General features: G+C 47.4%; 1 protein-coding gene across 3 annotated transcripts in view; it reads left to right on the top strand.

Moving 5' to 3' along the window:
* LOC138566916 (phospholipid scramblase 3-like) overlaps positions 1–20,559 on the top strand; it is a 232,029-nt gene extending 211,470 nt beyond the window's left edge. For all 3 annotated transcript variants that reach the window (XM_069644672.1, XM_069644655.1, XM_069644664.1), the window contains one exon: positions 8,138–20,559. In XM_069644672.1, coding sequence (XP_069500773.1) covers positions 8,138–8,197 — 60 coding nt within the window. In that variant the 3' untranslated portion in view covers positions 8,198–20,559. The remainder of the gene's footprint in view (positions 1–8,137) is intronic.
* The last annotated feature ends 2,930 nt before the right edge of the window (positions 20,560–23,489 follow it).

Below are 23,489 nucleotides of genomic sequence, written 5' to 3'. Positions count from 1 at the left end.
GTGCTAGATTAAAATCTCCTACAATTTGGCCTTTTGCAAACTTTTTTAATTTACTAGTGGCATATAGTGTGGCTATCGTACGTCTTCAAGTCCCCAACTGAATACTAGTGAAAATATATCTACCCTTCTTGACAAATTTGGTCTCAAACTATCTGAAGACCCTCATTCCCTTGAACACTAGAAGGACCCCTCGCGTCTTCCCCTTGTTGTTAGATTGTCATATATGGTGATAGCCCATGATTGATCCTTAGTTTGTGGCTATCTTTCTTTGCTATATGAGTCTCCTGAAAGGCCTCCATGTCTGGTTTACCCCGCCGTAACCATTCCTCTACTTTACATCTTTTATTCGGACAGTTCAAACTGTTGGCATTCAATGACAACAGATGAAACGCTTTTACCCTCCATGTAAATTTTGACACAAAATGTTTCCACCTGGTAGCTTCCCCCCATCCTCCCCCACGAACCCCTGCTCCTCTCCTCACACCTCCCCAACCCCTACCGGTCCGACTCAACCCAACTCTTCCCCCACCCATGAATCGCATTACTCACCCATAGGACCCATAGAACCCCTCCCCTCCTGCATTCCAAGTGCCAGAATCATCTCACACCAACTCCAGAGCCCTTAGAACAATAATCCACTTCCCCAGAGGTATGAGTTCATCTTCATCCAACCTGCTACCCACCAATACCTCCCCTCTCAGAGCCCAGGGAACCATGTACCTATTAATCTTCGTATACGTGCCATGCTGTTGATTGTCCCTCAGGTCCAAGTGAAAGCTTCTTTCTCGACTGTGACCCTGGAACTCTTCTCTATTCCCCATGTTTCTTTAATGTCTCTTTCGGTGGACCTTGTCGCTCACTCCCCTCCTCCAATTTCAAAACCCTAAGATCTTCCTTTCAGGTAGTGACACGATGTTGCCGTCCCTCCCACGCGAACAACAATCCAAATGGAAATGTCCATCTATATTTTACTTGAGCCTGCGATAGGGCTCTGACCACTGGACCCATCAATCTCCTTTTTTCCAGCGTAGCTTGCGCTATGTCTTAATGCAGCTGAATTTCCACACCATCCACTTTAACAGGGCTTGCCTTTCTAGCCGCCTGCAGAAGCATCTCTTTTTGACCATAACGTTGAATAGCTGTAACAACATCCCGAGGTCTGGCACCCGATTCCCCTCTTCTTGGGACCTATTTGATGAATGTGATCGAGGCAGGGAGGCTGTTCCAGAGGGAGGCGCCAACCGAAGAAAGAGATCTGCCCCCAACTTGTTGCTTGGAGAATCAACTGACCCTGAAGGAGTTGGAGGCAGAGGAGCGAAGAGCTGGAGTAGGAAGTTATTTCCAAAGAGAGAGGTGGAGGTTTTGTGGTCCCAGGCCCCAGAAGGCCTTGTAGACAATGCAGAGGGCCTTGAACTTGATCCTTACTGCCATTGGGAGCCAGTGGAGAGATTTCATGGCTGGAGAGCTACAATCCCTGGTCTTGAGGCCAAGGGCAAGTCTCGCAGCCCTGTTCAGGATGGGAAGAGGCAGGTAGATTTAGAAAGAGGCTGTTGCAGTAGTCCAGCCTAGAGGGAACCAGCGCTCTGAAGACGGGGAGCTTCTGGGGGAAGGAGAGGAAAGGAAGAATACCTCTGAGGAGGTGCAGCTGGTAGTGTGTCTTCTTAGAGACATCAGAGATGTGAGAAGAGAAGGAGAGTGTGGAGTCGAAGATGACCCCAAGGTTTTTAGCCTCACAGGTGGGAGCAGGAAGAGGGCCAAGAGAGGCCGGCCAGACAGTGACAGGAAAGGAGGGAGCGAGTGTGCCGATGAGGAGAATCTCAGTTTTACTGGCATTAAGGCAGAGATCATTGGCACCACACCACTCCTGGATAGCAGACAGACAGTCAGAGATGAGAGAAGGAGAAGAGGTGGCTGAAGGGAGCCTGAAAATGAGCTGAGTGCCATCCGCATAGCACTGAAAGTTGTGGCAGAGAATGGCAATGCGGTGGGCAAGAAGTGCCAGGTATTTGTTGAACAGCCAGGGAGAGAGTTTAGACCCCTGGGGAACCCCACAGGTAGAGAACCTGACCTAACCATGAACAGGCAGGTCAATGCCGTCGCCTCTGCATCAGCATACCACTCCAAACTGCTTAACGCAGCTAGACCCTTCCTTTCCCAAGAGAATTGTCTCACTATTGCCAGGGCGATTATCGGCTCCAGGATCGACTACTGCAATGCACTCTTTGTAGGGACCTCTCTCAAAAACCTGGCCAAACTCCAATTAGCTCAAAGCAATGCTTTGAGAGCCGCCACGGGCACTTCCAGACACGACCACATCTCGGAAATCAGGAGGAGGGTTCACTGGCTCCCCGTCAAGGAGAGGATTGTGTTCAAAACACTGGCCTTGACGCACAAATTCCTCCAAGGGCTGGCACCACCCTATCTAGCCCACAGAATTATCCCCCACACCACTTCCAGACCATCAAGAACGGCCTACGCCAACAGAATAATGGCGCCCATCACACACAAAGTGCGCGCTGGTGGCTCGAGCTTCCCTAACATGGCTGCCACCCACTGGAACGCTCTCCCTCCAGAACTGCATCAGATTGACTCTCACGCAGCCTTCAGGAAAGCCATCAAGACTAGGTTCTTTGTCTAACAGATGCCTGGAAAGCCATCAGCGGATGCACTCACTGTATGCCTCCCTGTAATGCTCAATGTAACTGTTCACTATGTATTTTATCATTCTGCACCAAGAATTTTTGTGGGGCCGCATTACTGTAACCCTGAATCATGCCTTCATACATGTCCTTCACAGCGCCTCAATGCCTGAGGGCTGCAGTGCAGTCTATAAATATAAATAAATAAAATAAATAAAGAGATAGAGAGTGGAGAGGAAGGACCCAAGTTGGACCTGGGAGGGTTGATCGAAGAGGAAAGAAGTCATCCAAGCCAGGGCCTGATCGGTGATACCCATGTTATCACAGAGATGGTTGAGCATGATGGCATGGTTGAACCCGCTGACATCCAAGCATAGACTTCTCTCCTGCATTGGAAAAGTGATCCTTCAGAAGTTGACGGGCAGGGTACTGCATTATAATTTTCAGATATTGCTCTGGGCAATGTTGGATGCTTTGAGCAAAAATGATTTCCATGCTATAAAGATGGAGCCCTCAAAGTACTTAGCAAATAGGCACTGGGTAATGCCGCCTGTACCAAGAGCGGTTGTATCTTGACCACCAATGGCTTTTGAGGCTATTGAGAAAGCACTTTTGATCGCCATAGGATTTGGAGATTAGGTATCCACACTGTATTGGACTCCATAGGGATTTAGAGATTAGGTATCCAAACTGTGTTGGACACCATAGGGATTTAGAGATTAGGTAGCCACACTGTATTGGACTCCATAGGGATTTAGAGATTAGGTAGCCACACTGTATTGGACTCCATAGGGATTTAGAGATTAGGTAGCCACGCTGTATTGAACTCCATAGGGATTTAGAGATTAGGTAGCCACATTGTATTGGACTCCATAGGGATTTAGAGATTAGGTAGCCACGCTGTATTGGACGCCATAGGGATTTAGAGATGAGGTAGCCACACTGTATTGGACTCCGTGGAGATATAGAGATTAGGTATCCACACTGTATTTGGACTCCATAGTGATTTAGAGATTAGGTAGCCACACGGTATTGGACTCAATAGGGATTTATAGATTAGGTAGCCACACGGTATTGGACTCAATATGGATTTAGAGATTAGGTAGCCACATTGTATTGGACTCCATAGGGATTTAGAGATTAGGTAGCCACGCTGTATTGGATTCCATAGGGATTTAGAGATTAGGTAGCCACATTGTATTGGACTCCGTAGGGATTTAGAGATTAGGTAGCCATGCTGCATTGGACTCCGTAGGGATTTAGAGATTAGGTAGCCACACGGTATTGGACTCAATAGGTATTTAGAGATTAGGTAGCCACACGGTATTGGACTCAATAGGGATTTAGAGATTAGGTAGCCACATTGTATTGGACTCCATAGGGATTTAGAGATTAGGTAGCCACGCTGTATTGGACTCCATAGTGATTTAGAGATTAGGTAGCCACACGGTATTGGACTCAATAGGGATTTAGAGATTAGGTAGCCGCACTGTATTGGACTCCGTGGAGATATAGAGATTAGGTATCCACACTGTATTGTACTCCATAGGGATTTGGAGATTAGGTGTCTACACTGTATTGGACTCCATGGAGATATAGAGATTAGGTATCTACACTGTATTGGACTCCATGGAGATATAGAGATTAGGTGTCTACACTGTATTGGACTCCATCGGGATTTAGAGATTAGATAGCCACACTGTAATGGACTCCGTGGAGATATAGAGATTAGGTATCTACACTGTATTGTACTCCATCGGGATTTAGAGATTAGGTAGCCACACTGTAATGGACTCCGTGGAGATATAGAGATTAGGTATCTACACTGTATTGGACTCCATAGGGATTTAGAGATTAGGTGTCTACACTGTATTGGACTCCATGGAGATATAGAGATTAGGTGTCTACACTGTATTGGACTCCATGGAGATATAGAGATTAGGTAGCCACACTGTAATGGACTCCGTGGAGATATAGAGATTAGGTAGCCACACTGTAATGGACTCCGTGGAGATACAGAGATTAGGTAGCCACACTGTATTGGACGCCATTGGGATTTAGAGATTAGGTAGCCACACTGTAATGGACTCCGTGGAGATATAGAGATTAGGTGTCTACACTGTATTGGACTCCATGGAGATATAGAGATTAGGTGTCTACACTGTATTGGACTCCGTGGAGATATAGAGATTAGGTGTCTACACTGTATTGGACTCCATGGAGATATAGAGATTAGGTGTCTACACTGTATTGGACTCCGTGGAGATATAGAGATTAGGTGTCTACACTGTATTGGACTCCATGGAGATATAGAGATTAGGTATCTACACTGTATTGGACGCCATCGGGATTTAGAGATTAGGTAGCCACACTGTAATGGACTCCGTGGAGATATAGAGATTAGGTATCTACACTGTATTGGACGCCATCGGGATTTAGAGATTAGGTAGCCACACTGTAATGGACTCTGTGGAGATATAGAGATTAGGTATCTACACTGTATTGGACGCCATCGGGATTTAGAGATTAGGTAGCCACACTGTAATGGACTCCGCGGAGATATAGAGATTAGGTATCTACACTGTATTGGACTCCATAGGGATTTAGAGATTAGGTGTCTACACTGTATTGGACTCCATGGAGATATAGAGATTAGGTGTCTACACTGTATTGGACTCCAGGGAGATATAGAGATTAGGTAGCCACACTGTAATGGACTCCGTGGAGATATAGAGATTAGGTAGCCACACTGTAATGGACTCCGTGGAGATACAGAGATTAGGTAGCCACACTGTATTGGACGCCATCGGGATTTGGAGATTAGGTAGCCACACTGTAATGGACACCGTGGAGATACAGAGATTAGGTATCTACACTGTATTGTACTCCATCAGGATTTAGAGATTAGGTAGCCACACTGTAATGGACTCCGTGGAGATATAGAGATTAGGTATCTACACTGTATTGGACTCCATAGGGATTTAGAGATTAGGTGTCTACACTGTATTGGACTCCATGGAGATATAGAGATTAGGTATCTACACTGTATTGGACTCCATGGAGATATAGAGATTAGGTAGCCACACTGTAATGGACTCCGTGGAGATATAGAGATTAGGTGTCTACACTGTATTGGACTCCGTGGAGATATAGAGATTAGGTGTCTACACTGTATTGGACTCCATGGACATATAGAGATTAGGTATCTACACTGTATTGGACGCCATCAGGATTTAGAGATTAGGTAGCCACACTGTAATGGACTCCGTGGAGATATAGAGATTAGGTATCTACACTGTATTGGACGCCATCGGGATTTAGAGATTAGGTAGCCACACTGTAATGGACTCCGTGGAGATATAGAGATTAGGTAGCCACACTGTAGGCCAAAGTACAGGCATGGAAGCCACACTAGAGGAGGAAGATGCAGGCTCAAGAGGATTCGGAGGACTAGGAATCCATGGGAATGGGACCTATTGAAATGCGGCCACCAATACCTGCGTGCCATCCTTTTCTGCATTGCTGATGTGACAGTTGTTGAATGCCTGCAATGTAGATCGAGCCCCAAGCTGCTGTGTGGTTTAAGAAAAATAGGAGCACCTGCTGCAGACCTGCTGCCACTACGCTGTACTTGCACAGTGGAGCAGAAACTCTGTCCCGCAGGAACAAAGTCACTCTGACACTTGCGCGGAGGCAGCCTCAAATTAAAAGGTAACCGCTTGTGTGCATTCTCAGCGGGGCGGAGTGTAAACCGCAGCGCAGAATGTAAGTGCTACCTTTCCCTGAAAGACTGACTGCATTCCATTATCCACAGTAGACCTGCATGGAGCGAGTGGGAATGCAGGGGGTACAATACATTATCCATATATGATGGGAATGCTTAATCACTGCCCAATTTCACAGAAGGATGTTGTGGTCAATTTGAGAACTTCTGGTAATGGCAGTGCTGTGGGATAAGGGAAAAAGTATTTCGGATTTGCAAACCATGATGTATTATCCAAAAAAGTGTAGTGGAGGAAAGTCCTTGCTAACCTGTTACTCGTAGCCAAATTGAACTATAGCGAAACACTACAGCTACAATAATCTGCCAATAGACCAATCACGGCTGCTTAGACTGTAGAGTGTCATGGAAAAGTAGTTGCTTGATGCCAGCACAAAAAAGCAAAGCGCTTCAGAGTTGTAGAATGTCCAGCGAAAACAACCCAGAGAGAATCTGATTAGGCTTCTAAATTTTGGCTCGTTTTGGTAATATTGGCTGTCAACTATTATGGCGACTGCAAACATTTTCAAAATCTACAAAAATCAGGTTTTGCCACTGAAGCTTTTTTGACATGTAATGTGGCTGGGCAGAGTGGCGAGTGCGTCAGGACTGCAAACGAATGACTGTTATTTTTGTAATTCCTACGGTAAATAGTGACTGGTGGATGGTTAGACAGATACACTAGAGCAACGGTGCATAAACCCAGGTCTTGAGTGTAAAAATACAGCACTTAGCAAGCTGATATAACCTTGAAAGGTCTACACCTCAAAAATACAATGGCAACATGCGGGTCATCAATGGATCTTAGCATTAGGCAGCAGAATACTGTAAGCAGATACAGTGTGGTTATCGGTCTTGTTAGCCCCCCCCCCCCCTACGTATGTCAATTACGATCGAGTAGAGGACCATCGAAATGGACATAAAAGAAGTCAGAAAAGTGGCCAATAAGACCAACAGGTTGATGGAGAATGGGGCAACCACTGGTCTATTTGGGTGATGGAGAATGGACAAACTATGTTGATTGACAATTGGTTCTCTGGTTGATGGAGCCTGAGTCATAGCAGATGGGACCATCTAGGGTCATGGAGAACGGGAGTACCAGGGTAATAGAGAATGGGACCACTAGGATGATTGGGAAAAGGGGCAACCAAAATAATGGGAAATAGAACCCACATTATGAAAATGGGCATACAAATCAATTGGCAGTGTGGCGAGCGGGATCATGTAGAATGGGCAACCCAAGGTGATGGAGAATGGGGAGACGCTGTTGATGGAGAATGAGAGAATGCCACCGATGAACAGGGATTGTATTCCTGCGGGATGTGGGTCTAGTAATGTGCCCTGCTTTTTGAGTGTGTGTCAATCATGGCCGAAGGGAGCCTCCTCTTTAAGACTGGTAGTTGATTGAAGGAGGACTAATAGTCTGTTCTTAGTGTTTGAATTGATTTAGATGTATTTGAACATTTTGCTGTTTTTATTGCTGACTGTTTACATTCTTATGCCCTGAACTCCTGATTTTGTCAATGGTCGAACTGTGTTTTTTTTTTGTTTTGTGTTTTGTCGAGCGCTGTGATGCCTGCCGGCCTTTTGTCTAGCGCTATATGAATACAATTAAAATAGACGGGTACCATGCTGGAAGGAGGACAGCATCCATGTGTCGAGCTTTTAGGTCTTGCCTTTTGTCAGGTATCACAGATAAAATGCTCCTCTCACTATTCACTTTCTCACCCTTTTTTAGGATCAGGCCATTTACCAGCAGAGACAGAGGATGAGGCGACGCGGAAGAGACCATCATTAGACCCCAGCCTCGCCCAAGCTCAAACTACGAATAAATGAACAGAGAAGATTGTGATCTACTCAAGCTTAAATAGTGGTGAATGCCCCCAGCTCTTAGTTTTCGGCACTTCCTTTGCCACCGCTTAGCCGCCCGACTATTTGACACAAGTGTTTGAGGAAGAGCTCTGTTCCTATTTGTCCGGGACACAAGGTGGCAGACAAAGGCCTAGTGAGAGGTGGTTGCTGATGTATGGACTGACCATGTCCACCTGACACGTGCTTCCTTGGTATGTAGGGCCTGAGGTTGGCACGCTGCTTCCTGACTGATTGATTATGCCTCTGAGGAATTGATCACCCCCAAGCCCATGTGTCCTTAAGGAGAGCAGATCCCTTCCAGGAGGACAGAAGGAGATCTCTCCGTCAGCCACTCCATGTCCATGCAACAGTCCTAAGCCAGTCATGTGCCATCTGTGTGCTCAGGGATCGCTCTGGTGCACGAAGGAAGCTTCCATAAAGCTCATATACACAAAGGCAGTGCCCCTGTGTGTATTCATAAGGTCACCGCGGTAACCCTCCAGAGCATGCGAAGCCGTGTAAGTGCTGTAAAACACAGGCTCTTCACTGCACTCCTAAACCCATGCGATATCTGCGAAGGGCTGTCGGAAACCTGGACCCTGCTTTGTGTTCCTATACACGCAGCAGAAGGCTCCGCTCCACCTTCATATATAGACGTGCTGATGTGCACCTTTATGCAACATGTCTGTAGCAATCTTAGGGCCCCCACACAGGAACACTGCTCTGTGGACATCTAGGTCTCCCAGAACTCTCACACATATAAGAGCTATACACAAGCGCGCCTGTTCTCATGAGGTCTTTCTAGTTGTCTTATCCACATACAGTTTCACGCCTATGTGTACATGCGTAGGTCTTTCCTCCAAGTTTCTATACATGTGTGTTCTCCTAAACATTCTTGCACACATCTGTCCAGTACCTTAATGCCCATACGTCTGAACATGTGCGTTACCTATTCAAGATCTCTCCAGCATACATGTACATGCATGGAGTATCTCCAGCGTTCTTTTACTCACACATAAGCACATGTGCACCTATTAATATGATGCTGCCCTGCTCTTAACCATACATGTAACACAGCTCTCCAGCATTATTTACACATGTAGATGAGGTTTTTTCACTTGCCAGAATATATAAACGTATAACACTCCCAGAACCTATTAGTGCCCCAAAGCACATCGAGTATTTACCACATTCTCTGTTCATATACTGCTCCTTTCTGTGCTCAAAGACACTGCTGATGCTCATATACAAGCTCCTTTCTGGGGCCCTAGATGTATTTACTACAATCACTGACCATATACAATGTCGTTTCTGTGCTCTCAAGGGTATTTACCACACTGATTGCTCATACACTAGTGTGTACTTGCCTGTGCTTCCAGAGTCTGCTCACAAACGTGTTCTTTTTTGTGCCCCTATATGTATTTACCACAATCTCTGCTCATATGCAAAACATGTTCAGTGCTGCAAGGAATTTACCACATTTCCTGCACATAAACAAGCAGCCTTTTCTGTGCTGCTAAAGGAATTTTACCACATTCTCTGCTCGTATACTAGCTGTCCTTTGTATTCCAAGGCACCTTTGATGCTCACATAGTGCACTCAAAGTTATCTAACAAAATCGCTGATCATGTACAAGGTCTCTTTTCAGACCCCAGCTGTATCTACCACAATTGCTGACAAGGGGCCTCATTACATGGACGGCAGTAATCATGGCGCTATTAGTGCCATCGTTGCCGCCGGTATTTTACAGAGTCAGCCATGGTGAATGGCGGATTTACCACCCTATTCCAAGGTGTGTGGGGGTGGTAATTCCCCATTCACCATGGCACTTCCCCATTCCGATTTTTGCCCCCATAGGGCTCAATGGGAATGGGGAAGGCAGTAATTACGGTACCGCAAATTGCGGTACCATAATTACCTCCAAGGTCCCTTTGCGGGTTCCGTCCTTAACGGCTGGTAAAACCAGCCGTTAAGGTAGGGTCCCACAAAGGGACCTCGTAGTAAGGCGGTAAGAGTTTACCCGCACTGGTACCCTTACCGGTACCGTTAAATTCTTACCGCCCTCCATGTAAAGAGGCCCAAGGTCTTTTATGGGACCCCAAATATATTTACCAAATTCGCTGATCATGGACAAGATCTTTTCTGTGCTCTCAAAGGTATTTACCGCAGTCACTGATCATGTACACGTCCTTTTCTTTGCTCTTAAAAGTATTTACCACACTGGTTGCTCATATGCAAGGTATTTTCTCTGCTCTGAAAAGTGTTCACCATGTTCATTGTTCATATACAAGTGTCCTTTTCTGAGCTCCTATAGAAGTGGTTTTATCTGTGTTCCTAGAAGTAGTTGCCACTTTTTCTTAATACAAGAATTATGTTCTTTGCTCCAATATATTTATACCACATTTATTGCCCAGTCACAACAAGAACCCCCTAAACCTCCCACCCGAGGTATTTACCACACTCTCTGCTCATATAAAAGGTTTTTTCGGTGGTCTTAGAGGTATTCACCATATGCTGTGCTCCTATAGAAGTGGCCGTTTCTGTGCTCTAGAGATTTGTATCAGCTTTCTAGTGCCTATAAAATAGCCTTCTCTGTGCTCCCAGAGGCCTTTGACACAATCCCTTCCTGTAATCTTGTTATTTCCTGTGCACAAGATGGTATTTACCACAAAACACTAACATTCATGCATTCACACCGATCATTAGGTTCCATCGCCTGTATTTTGAAGTCACCAACCCGCCTCCACATCACCAGATACCTTTGAACCCCCCACTCCTGCCATCTCTATATGCAGACTGTCTATCTCCCTTACATGTATCTGTCTTGCTCTGTCCTTAGCACATGCTACGTTAACCAGCTCTTATTGACTCTTATTGGCAACTGCCCCGTCTACTGTACGCTACCCTGTAAGTGGTTCTAATCGAAGCACCATCTTCTCAATAACTACGAATATTGAGTTCACTGTTCATGCATGAGGACATTTCTATGATCTTAGAGGTATTCACGGGATCATACAAATACTGTGACAAGAAAAGTCACCTTTAGCGACAAAAAGTCCCCTGCTCCCCTTAGTCGGAGTAATGGGGGTCAGTGAGTGCGGGGGTGTCCCCCTCTTCCATTAGATGGTAGCTGGGGACAACGAAGACAAAAAGTAAAAAAATAGAAAAAAGGACCCTATGGCACCAGTTCCGAACCACGTTAGTGGGAGAAAACTGACGCAGCAGGGATACAGGAGAGGCGGCAGCACACTCAGAAGTGTGCCGCCAAAAAGGTAGGGGAGGCGGCTAGAAGTATTCAGTGCACAGTGATATGCGATCACTGCTCCGCTCCATAATGGAAGTCAGCTTTTTGAAAGTGAACATTATGGGTAACGCAGTGATGACATAGATTCATATTCACTACACCCTCTGTTCCTGGAAGAGAGATTTTCCGTGCTACTCGATTGCCTTATCACACTATGCTCATATGCAAGCTCTCTTCTGTGTTACTGGAGGGTTTGGCTGCATTCTCTGCTTTTATACAGGAGGTCTTTCGATTGTGCCTTCATAGATGTACAATGAGCATGTGTTGCATCGTATAAACCTATACTGTAGCATCATAACAAACATACATGAGGTAGCAGTTAACTCATATTCTCGTTTGCAAGAGGTCAGTGTGCTTATCTTCTGAGATTTACATTGCAGGATGGGTTTAACATATGCACTTGCATGCAAGAGGACTTTTCTGTGTCCATATTGAGCTTTGCAAAAAGTATGTACAACATTATGTACTGCAATGTATGTTAATATCCATTACTTATGTTTGTTGTATGAAAGGGTGTAGGATGAGAAGGGGTGGTTCAGCTTTACCTTGTAAGGGGGACAGAACTGAAAACGGCGGTGGGTGAGAACTGCAACATGATTCTGATCCTAAAACACGCAGCTAACCCTTTGGAGGTAGAGGAGTGTATAAGAAAATTGGAGAATGCTCGCCAGACATAAGCCTCTAAAAGGATGTTAGGGCTTTCTCTAAGTCAGTCAGATGTTAGGTTCAAGGGGATTGGGTCCTCCAATATCTATGACAGTAATCACCACAGCTAGGCTGCTTCGGAAAATCTTTCGCCGTCTGCGTCGATGACGTCGATACACTGTCCTCGAGGGCCTCCGTCGAGCCGACGTCACCGGATGTTATAAGTAGGACGCACAACGCCTGTAGCCTCAGTTCCATTTTTTCCGCGTACGTGTTCGCTTCGGAGATCTCAGCGCCTCGGTTCTACTGAATCCTGTTCTTTTGGTTCTTCGAACCTGTTCGTTTGTGTATTGAAATGATGTCTTCGGCTTCTTCCACCCCGCGGTCAGGTTTTAAGAAGTGTCGGGTGTGCGGGTCCAAGATGTCGTTGATGGAAACGCACAACGCTTGCCTCTGGTGCCTCGGGGAGGACCACGATACGGATGACTGTGTCGATTGCCAGTCGCTTACATCAAAGGCCTTGCAGGATCGTAAGAAGAAGCTGTCGGTGGGTAAGGTGGCCACGCCCCGGAAGTTGCGATCCACTGGACTTTCGATGGATGATTCGAGGGGTGACTCTCCGCATCGTCGTTGTGAGTCCGGGTGGGTCTCGGTCCAGGAGTCGGTCTCGCCATTCCTCTGCCTCTTCGGGGCACTCACGGAAGCGCCATCACAGGTCGCCTTACCCGTCCTCATCCGAGGACTCCACCCGTCGGCGGGTTGCTTGTTCCAACAAGCATTCCACTCCTGAGGAATGGAATTCCTTCCGGAAAGGAGATGATGGTGATTTTTCGAAGGACACCGGCCGTGATCGTGCTAGAGACACAGCTCGTACGCCTTCGAGCTCGAGCGGTCGTCGCGACCACCGGACTCCTTCGAGGTCCTGGTCGGACAAGGATGGTCGCTCTAGACCTGCCCGTTCCAGGTCCTGGTCCTCAACGCCCTCGAGACCGCGTGAGCCTGTGAAGTCTTCGAGGAAGACATCGACGCCTGTGGCGCCGAGGTCGTCGAGGGACTCTCTCGAGGCTCTGCCTCCGAGGAAGTAGTCGAAGCTATTGGCACCCAGGCTGTAGAAGCACACGCTTGAGGCCTGTGTTGATGCCGTCAAAGTTGTCGGCGCCTCGCTCGCCGCCGGTTCCGTCGACGCCTTTCGAGGCTGCTTTGTCGCAGGTACCCCGTGGCACGGTGGAACCCCCAGAAAGGCTCTGGCCAAGGCTAAGAATGTCTTTGTCCCTTTTTCTGTGCCCTCTTTCCAACCTCTGGATTTTATTTCTGAGGGGAATGAGGGATCTGAGGAAGGTTTGGTGCCTGAGGAGGTGCCTGACGAGATTTTGTCTGCTCACGGCCAGATTGAAGACATGCGTCAGTCACTGCACGATGCCAGTGGTCTGGACACCTCTCCGGAGGTGGAGTTCTGTCGGCCTGAGCCTGGCACTCATGCCGACTCCTCGTACCGGCACCTTATATCGAGGGTCAAGGAATACTTGGGGTGGTCTACGCCACTTGTGAATTTTCTGCAGGATGACCTCACGGACATCCTCGACCAAGGTCCTCCAACTGACCTGGTACTGCCATTCCATATGGCTTTGCAAAGAAGGGTGGCTGCAGCTTGGACTGCTCCGGAGAGTCTCCCAGCAGTGAGCAAGTCTTAGCCGTGAAAATACCGTCCAGCCAGTAGTGACCCCTGCTACTTGACCATGCACCCCACTCCGGAGAGTTTGGTGGTGCAGGCGGCCACAGCCCCAGCAAAGCAGGCGTCGTACCCTACCATCCCTCCTGATAGACGACAAGCATTTTGATGGCTGGGCGAAGAAAGTGTTTTCTTCAGGGGGTATGGCTTTACAGGCAGCCAACTCCGTGTGTGCCTTGTCACGTTTCACACACTCTGTGGAACTGTACTTCCTTGGCGGCTGAACATATTCCTGAAGGGGAGGAACAGGATGGTTTTCTTGCTATTGTACAGGATGGCAAGGATGCCATGTGTGAGGCAGTTCAGTCGGGTATGGACATGGCAGATTGTGTCAGCCGGTCCATGGCGGCAAGCACCGTAATACGCAGGTGTGCGTGGTTGTGGAAGTCGGGGTTTGCACCTGATGTGCAGGCCCGACTCCTCAACATGCCCTTTGATGGTGAACATCTTTTTGGCAGCAAGGCTGACGAGAGCCTTGAGAGGTTGCAGACCTCCAAAGCTGCAGCGAAGTTGCTGAGCGCTGCAGTTCGCCAACCTCTGCCTTTTCGTCCTAAGGGACAGCAATGGAGGGGAGGTTCCTTTCAATATTACTCATCCTTTAGTAAATCGCGAGGAGCTGCAAGTCAAAGGGGCAACCCTAGGAATGCCAGAGGTGGAAAACAGGGTACTGGAGGTGCCAAGGCCGCTCGGGCAGTTGCCTCTTTGCCCTCGGGCACTGCCGCCTCAGCTCAGTCATGAGGCCATGTCCCATGGTTCGCCGGTTGGGGGAAGGCTGGCGCTGCACCTTGTAGAGTGGCGTGCCATTACTTCAGATGTGTGGGTTCTGGAGATCACAGACCACGGCTACAGCCTTCCTTTCCGGCAGAGGCCTCACGGCAATCCAACAGGGAATCTCTCTTTGAAGAGTCTGGATCCGCTCCTTGCGCTGGAAATTCAATCCCTGCTGGAGAAAGGCACCATAGAACTGGTGCCTGTAGCGGAGAGGAACAAGGGATGGTATTCCCCTTATTTTTTGATTTCGAAGAAAGACGGCGGATTGAGACCCATAATGGGCTTGCGCGTTTTGAACTAGCTCCTCAGGAAGGACAAGTTCAAGATGGTTACTCTTTCTCAAGTCCTCCATGCCCTTCAACTTAAGGACCGGTTGGCGTCTCTCGACCTTAAGGATGCTTATTTTCATGTGCCGATCCATCCAAAGCACAAGCGGTACCTGAGGTTCGCGGTTGGCGACCCGCACTTTCAGTTTCGGGTCCTGCCATTCGGATTGACCTCCGCCCTGAGGGTCTTCACCAAGCTCATGGTGGTGGTGGCAGCGTATCTCAGGAACAGGGGGATTCACGTCTACCCCTACCTGGACGATTGGTTGATCAGGGCGCACTCTCCTGAGCAAGTCCTGGATCATCTGTCCGTCACCTGCCACTCCCTTCACAAGCTGGGCTTCTCCCTCAACTTGAAGTCCCATTTGACGCCAATCCAGCGGCTCCAGTACATCGGAGCAGTGCTCGACACATCCCTGGGGCAGTGTTTTCCTCCGCAGGTGAGGGCTTATCACATTCAGCAGATGGTGCACAAGTTTCAACACACCCAGAGTCTCCCGGCCCCGGCGTTGGAGTTCTTGAGGTTGCTCGGCCTCATGGCATCCTGCATTCTTCTGGTGCCGGAGGCCAGGTTGCGGATGAGATCTCTGCAGTGGGCCTTCAAGATGCAGTGGTCGCAGTCCTCCAGCAGGATGTCAGACCCCGTTCAGGTGCCGCCCTCGGTCGCCCAGGATCTTCTGTGGTGGGCCGTCGAAGGCAATCTGCTGAAGGGGGCTCCGTTTTGGCTACCCCGGCCGGAGGTGACGATCGTGATGGACGCATCCCTCACGGGATTGGGAGCTCATGCCAACGAGTTGACAGTTAGCGGTCGTTGGTCTCCGTCGGAGTCCAGTCTCCATATCAATCTGTTGGAGCTGAGGGCCGTCAGGCTTGCCCTGAGGGCTTTTCTGCCGACTGTGCGAGGAAAGAATGTCCTGATTCTGACGGCCAACACAGTGGCCATGCACTACCTCAACAAAAAGCGGGGGCAGGGTCACTTCCTCTATGCAGGGAGGTGATGCAGCTCTGGTTCTGGGCCATCCAGCAGGAAGTTTCGATCTCGGCAGTTCATCTGGCCGGAGACGAAAACGAGACGGCGGACGCTCTGAGCAGGCAGAGCGCAATCTCTCACGATTGGGAGCTGGCTCAGGAGATTCTCCTGGAGATCTTCGCCCTTTGGGGGACCCCTCAGGTGGATCTCTTCACCTCCATTGTCACCCAGAAAGGTTCTGCTCGCGGGAATTTCCTCCAAAAGGAGCCTTAGGAGATGCGTTTGTGGTGGAGTGGTCCTTCCCACTGCTGTACGTATTTCCTCCAGGCCCCGTCATCCCGCAATTGCTGCAGAGGTTACAGAGGTTCGGTTCTCGGATGATCCTCATTGCTCCGGCTTGGGGTCGGAGGACGTGGTGCCTGGACCTTCTCGACTTGTCCATCTGCCCTCCATGTTGTCTTCCCTACCGAGACGACCTGCTCTCATGGGAGCGGGGTCAGGTTCTCCATCCAGAGGACAGATGCCTCAACTTTCACGCTTGGCTTCTGAAAGGTTGAGGTATAAGGATTGGGACCTCGGTGAAGACGTGATGGAGGTGTTGCTTTCGGCCAGACGGCCGGCAACAAAGTCCCTGTACCGTTGCCGTTGGAGAAAGTTCTGCGACTGGTGCACGGTTAAGAATGTGGATCCTTTTTCATGTGACATTCCTGTAGTTCTGTCTTTTTTGCTTTCGTTGGCCCACAGGGGCCTGCAAGTGGGTACTGTTAAAGGTTACCTGGCGGTGCTGTCTATATTTAAGCACTCGTCTGAGGAGTGTTCTTATTTTAAAATTCCTTTAATTTCTCCGTTTCTCAAAGGACTCAATAATGTGTTTCCGCCGGCACCTTTCCAGGTGCCTGTTTGGGATTTGAACCTTGTTCTGAAATTCCTTATGGGTGCTCCGTTTGAGCCATTACATTCTTGTCCTTTGAGGCTGTTAACCCTTAAAGTGTTTTTAGTTGCGGTCACTTCCGCTTGCAGAGTGAGTGAGTTGCAGGCGCTTTCAGTTAAGCCACCCTTCACTGTGTTTTATAAGGACAGGATTGTCCTTAGAGTTCGTCCTTCCTTTCTTCCGAAGGTGGTGTCGGAATTTCATTTGAGCTAGAAGGTTATTCTTCCAGCATTTTATCCTCCTCCACATCCTGGTAAGGAAGAGGAGAGGCTCCATAGGTTGGATCCTAGGAGAGCTTTAAGTTTCTACATTTCTCGCATGTCCCGGGTCAGAGTGGACGATCAGCTCTTTATTGGTTACGCTGGAAGGCGTTTGGGACAAGCTGTGACTAAGCAGACTTTGTCTAGATGGATTATGTTGGCAATTTCTGAATGTTACCGCTTGGCGGGTAAGGACCCTCTGGTAGGCTTACGGGCTAGGGGTATGGCTGCCTCTACAGCCCTGCAGAGGGGTGTTCCTATTCGTAACATCTGTGATGCAGCCACTTGGGCTTCCGTCCATACGTCTGTACGTCACTACTCCCTAGATTCTATCGATGGGCAGGATCTGGCCTTCAGCAAGGCGGTCCTTTACTCTGCAATTTGATTGGGCATTCATAGTTTCTATATTCTGAATACTTTTCCCTCCTCCATACGTTGGTACTGCTTTGGGAGTCTGTCATACATATGGAATACGTTGGAGGACCCAATCCCCTCGAAGAACAAGTTACTCTTACCTGGTAACGTTCTTTCGATGGGATAGTCCGACGACGTGATTGCAGCTTACGTTTCCGCAAGGCTTTCTGTGGTCATACTGGCAGTGGTTTGGTGCCACACGTTCTGGGGAAAAAACTACAACTGAGGCTACGGGCGTCGTGCGTCCTACATATAACATCCGTTGATGTCGGCTCGAAGGAGGCCCTCAGGACAGCATATTGACGCAGACGCAGAAAGATTTTCCGAAGCAGCACAGCTGCTTTGTGATTACTGTCATAGATATGGAATACGTTGTCGGCCCATCCCATCGAAAGAACGTTACAAGGTAAGAGAGTAACTTGTTCTTTGCTACTGAAGGATTGGGTGAAAATGCAATATTTGTCACTCTGCCTCTCCTTCTGGGTGTTGCCATCCGTGGAAACATCGGTGCCTTTTCCCACGGTCTACCAGCACAGCAGACATCTGTGCCATCCCCCCTGGGGTTATCATCACTGGAGCGATCAGTGCCAACCCTTCTAAGAAATATTGCAGTGGAGGAATTGATTCAAATTTTACCATGGTTTACCAGCATTGGAAGCATCAGTGCCAGCCCTCATAAGGGTAACCAGCACTGGCAGCATCAGTGCCCGCCTTATAGGGGTTACTCTCACTGGGTTGACACCTACTCTCACGGGCAAGAGTTACTACCACTGGAGGTGTGACCACCCTTCCTCGCCAGTAGAGGGAGTTCCTTCGCCAGGGTCAGAGAAGAGCCTCCAGTTCTTACTGGGATGTTGCCCTTGGTATTCAGGACATAGCTGGCTAAAATGTGTCAAGCCTGGAATTGTACTGAAAGGCTTATCTGTATTCTTCATTATGTTGTGCCAAAGCTACCGGTGTGAAATGGCGTGGTGACAACAGTTATGCGCACAACCTGCTGAGTCATATCCTACAATGTCGCAGTAATTCAGTCTTGCAATTTAAATGGAGGATTAGCTTGATGGACAGAATGCAATAAAGCTTCCAATGATGGGCAATCAACGGAAAGGGGGCGTTGATTTCTGGACTTGACCTGAATGGGTGTGGGATCTCTGGGTTTATTAGCAAGCTCCCTTGGTTGGTGGGTGCAGTTATGGGTACAGGGCATATAAAGCACAGCATTCACACCAAAGAGTACTGTGGTGCTGAAGCTACTTAATCCTGGGACCAGATGAGAGGGAAGCATAGACTGTGGCCTAGTGAGGAAACAAAGTTTTAAGCACCCTGCGCAACACCAAATGGTCATGAATGAGTTAAATGCAGATGGTAGAAAGTTCTAAATTCATGCTGCCTGTACAGAAAACGATTGACTACCATCTGGCCAGGTGTAGGTTAGAAACCATAACCTGGCTGTCGAAACTGATCTTAGAGACCTACCCTTCACATGCAAAAAGAATGCATTGTGAAGAAATTGTGGACTGAGATGATAAAGAGCCACGTGAATATGGCAAAGGGCGTTATTGTGAGTACTGTACTTGTTACCACCTCTCGTCCCCGTAGCATAACCACAGGATTAGGAGTGGTTCTAGGGCAGTGTAAATCCCCCATTTTTGGAGTCTATAGCACTACAGTTCTTTTTGGGTTTTTTTGGGCAGATTTACCAGAAGTGGTAATACCACTCTTAAATCTGCCGATGTTTGTTTGGCTTTAAAGTGAAGGATTTACCAGCAGCATCAAGCTCGAGGAAAATCCTCCCACGTCAAACTCTGAATGCCGCCACTTTTTTACTGCACCGCTGAACTCGAAGTGAGGCCCAAAGTCACTTAAAGACTATCCTGTCTTTTGCAGGTAGAACGTGAAGGCCCAGGATGATGATATATTCTCTTCGTCCCACTTAGTAGAATTCAGGCGTCTGTATTTTGAATCTGCTGCAATCTGTGTAGGGAAGGTGAGGGTAGCTCAGTATATTATAGAGAATTATTGAAATCCATGCTGATAGTATAACTACATTAATCAGCTTATCTCTGTGTGGGAATGTACAAAAATCAAGAAAACAACAAAAAATTAGAAACACATAGCTGAGAGACTTGGGTAATTTGTTTTGTAAATGAGAAGAATTAATCGGCTCTCCCAAGTGATGCACCTGGTTGGCCACAGACGAACAAGCGTCGGAAGAATCTCTCTGTGATCTAATGAGGCTTGTTTCGCTGGAATTAATCTGCAAAAGACTGGCTTTGTGATTTTCGCAAAGTAATATCTCTATTTTGAAGGGATTAAATTTAAGGTGGTTTTGGTTTATCTGTAACTTCTCCACCTACATGCAGTTGCAAAAAATGATCTAGTGTGGCCCCTAGATCGTCGTCCAAATGTAGGACGCTCTGGGTGATCGCAGTGTACATATAGAAGTTGAGTCGATGGGAATTAACCAAACTGGCCCTTGCTCTCAAAAACAGATTATGATGAAGGGGACTAACCAAGGAACTCCACAGGTACCTCAAATGGACAAATGGTCACAGTTTGTGTGTAACTAGAAACAAGTTCTATTGATTTTCAGCCTTTTTATTTCACAATCCCACTACCGTGCTACCTTCAGTCATTCGTGGACGTCCAATACCCTCATGTCTGTGGTAGCTCATGCCAATTTGTGTCTAGTGTGTATTGCTTCCAGGGAGATTGTTTAGACTTTATAAAACTATGTTGCTGAACCTTGGATCACATTGGGCATATGGACGAATCCACCAATTTTAGTTTGATATGCCAACCAGTGTTTTTTGTATGACTCCAACCACCCCTTCCGCTCCCCGTGACACCCTTTGATCCTACTTGTCTCATTTCCACATCTCTTTTGTGACTCGTTTTTTGTTTATCATGTCAAAAACTGTGCTGTTGTATTGTACTAATAAACATTTGTATTGATGTAGTTAAGGTCACTTGAGTGAGTTCTTTCATGATTCTGTGTCTACAAATGTTTAAATGTACTCAGGGCTGTGTGAATACCCAATCGTCAGCTTACGCAATCCCTTGATTCGTATTGTAGTAATTTATATATAAAAAGTCAAAATGTGTCTGTTTTTGGTGAAGCGTTCCTTATATAATTGCACACCGTTTCACCAATCTGCACCAAGTTTTGCAATGATGCCTGTTCCAGACATTACTGGCTACATGATATTTGGACACCCCCACCCCTTTCCCCGGATTTCAGCAAAGGTCACCATTTATTTGTGGGTTGGTGGCGAACCGTTGTTTCTTATACAATTCGACACTGTTTCACCAATCTGCACCAAATTTTGCATAGTTACCTGTTAGGACCGTCTAGACATTACTGGCTACATGACATTTGGACAGCCCACCCCTTTCCCCAGATTTCAGCACCTGTACACATGAGAGGGCTGCCTGAAATCGGCGAAACATCAATGTAGTCGTAGAAGAGCTGGTCCTGACATGAGGAAGAAAACTCGAGGTCCAAGCCGTTGGATGCACAGATCCCATGATATTTGCACTGCAATACACTGCAACCAACTGCACCACACCAGGGTGTGGCGACAGGTGGGGAGAGAGCATAGAAGGTCCCAAGGTCACGCTTCTTTGACTGTGATTGAAACAAGACCGCACGGTCTCCTTTGCAGTTCTAGTAATCATCATTCGCTCTTTGCTCCTCGCTCCTCTTCTTCGTCTCAGTAACATAAGCATTATGGGCCTTGAAGTCCATAATGGTTTTAGAGCTTTCAATTCCATTTTGTTTCAATAGTTTGTTGAACTGAAAGTTATTAGAAACATGAGATGTCATATGAATATTAGCAGTGATATTTATTTGGCTCCACTTTACAATAAGCCATCAGTGTTCAGGGAAAATGAAAGAATCATATGTTTGTTTGTTTGTTTATTTATTTCTATAGCGCTCCGGACCCAGGAGTATAGGGGCGCTTAGTACAAGGTTACAAGGCACGGTACAGGGTAATAAGCAGTGAAGCTAGAACAATTTAAATAACAGTTATATACAGGCAGTGAGCGTGAAAGCACGCGGTAGTGACATAAGTGAGGAATAAACAGTCAATACATTCTAGAGCTAGGTCTGACTTCAAGGTTGGCTATTTGTCAGTAGCCACCCAATGACCAGTTTCCTAAATGACTGGAAGGAGTTGGATGCTTTAATGCTCAGTGGCAAGGAGTTCCAGAGTTGGGGGGCGAGGACAGTAAAACTCGAGCCTCCGGCTCTTTTGGAGTTAAATCTAGGCACTGCAAGGCATAAGGTGTTAGAAGATCTCGTGGTTCTAACGGACGGTTTCATGGTGAGTTTGTCGGTCAGGTATGGGGGTGCTAGATTGTTGAGAGCTTTATACGTCAGGCAAAGTGTTTTTAGGTCGATTTTATGTTGGATAGTGAGCCATCTGCATACCGTTCTGGTGGCTGAGATGTGCTCACGTCTTGGGATATTTAGCGCTGCCCGAAGTGCATTGTTTTGAAGGACTTGGAGCTTGTTAATTGACGCTTGATTGGCACCTAGGTAGAGACTATTGCAATAGTCTAGTTTAGATTGTATAAGGCCTCTGGATAGTATGAGGCAACTATTAGGGGAGAGAAATGGTCTACAGGCTCTAATGAGTTTTCCGGTATATGCCGTGGCAGAGGCAGTAGCATTAATTTGTTTGGTGAAGTTAACGTTGGCATCGAGATAGAAGCCAAGTGTTTTCACATTTTTGGCGACCGGGATGGTGTTGCCATCGATTATGATGTTCGAGTAGTTAGGACTTAATTTTTGTAGGTTATTCGGTGAGCCAACAATGAGCAGTTCGGTCTTCTCGTCATTGAGGCAGAGGCCATGTGTGGCCATCCATGCCTGGATGACAGAGAAGATTTCATTGATCCTAGCTACATCCGTATCGTAGTTGCCCGAGATAGTGAGGAGTATCTGGGTGTCATCCGCGTAATTTGTATAAATGACACCCAGGCGGTCTAGTTTATCGAAGAGGGGCTTTGTATAGATATTGTAGAGGGTGGGTGAGACACATGATCCTTGTGGGACACCACAGGATATGGGGATAGGGTCTGCTGCTGCCTCCAGAGAGAAGACCCTCATAGTTCTGTTGGCTAGGAAGGACTGTATCCATGAGACAGCAGAGGGGGAGAAGTGGGCGGCAGAGGAGAGGTGTTTACAAAGTATTTTATGGTCAACCAGGTCGAAGGCCGCTGAGAGATCTAATAGGAGTAGGATGGCAGCCTTACCCTTATCTTTGATTTCGTCAATCTGGCTTTTAAGGTCGACAAGAGCAGTTTCGGTTCCATGCTGAGGCCGGAAGCCAGACTGACGCAATCCGAGTAATTGGTTAGACTCTAGGTAATGCTGAATTTGCAGGTAAGCAACTCTATCGAGTATTTTTAGCAAGAAGGGAACAGTTGTAATGGGCCTGTAATTTGTGGGGATGGAGGGATCCAGAGTCTGTTTTTTTAGTAGCGGGAGGACCCATGATTGTTTCAGATTGTTGGGTACCGAATTAGTGGAGAAGGATGCGTTTATGAGCTTGGAAATGAAGGGGGCGAGGTCTCTAGCAGCATCTTTTATGATCTGTGCAGGGCAGCTGTCCCCTTTGCAGTTTGATGGTTTGAGGGAAGTTATGATTTTTTGCACTTCTAGTGCGGTTACGTTTTTGAAGGTGAATCCCTGGTTGGTGTTAGGGGTGGTAGGTGGGCTGGGCATGATGGTGCTAACGGTGGGGCTGCTATTAAAGAGTTGAAGTCTTTTGTTTTCGATTTTAGTTTGTAGGCCAGTAATTTTGTTTGCCAGGGCGTCTTGGATATTTGTGCACCAAGATTGGTCCTTCACAGACGAGTCCATAGGTGGATTGGGGTTTT

Source organism: Ambystoma mexicanum, chromosome 1p, assembly GCF_040938575.1.
Source record: "Ambystoma mexicanum isolate Mex_15411 chromosome 1p, UKY_AmexF1_1, whole genome shotgun sequence".
Lineage (NCBI taxonomy): Eukaryota > Metazoa > Chordata > Amphibia > Caudata > Ambystomatidae > Ambystoma > Ambystoma mexicanum.
This window is presented reverse-complemented; position numbering and strand designations above follow the sequence as displayed.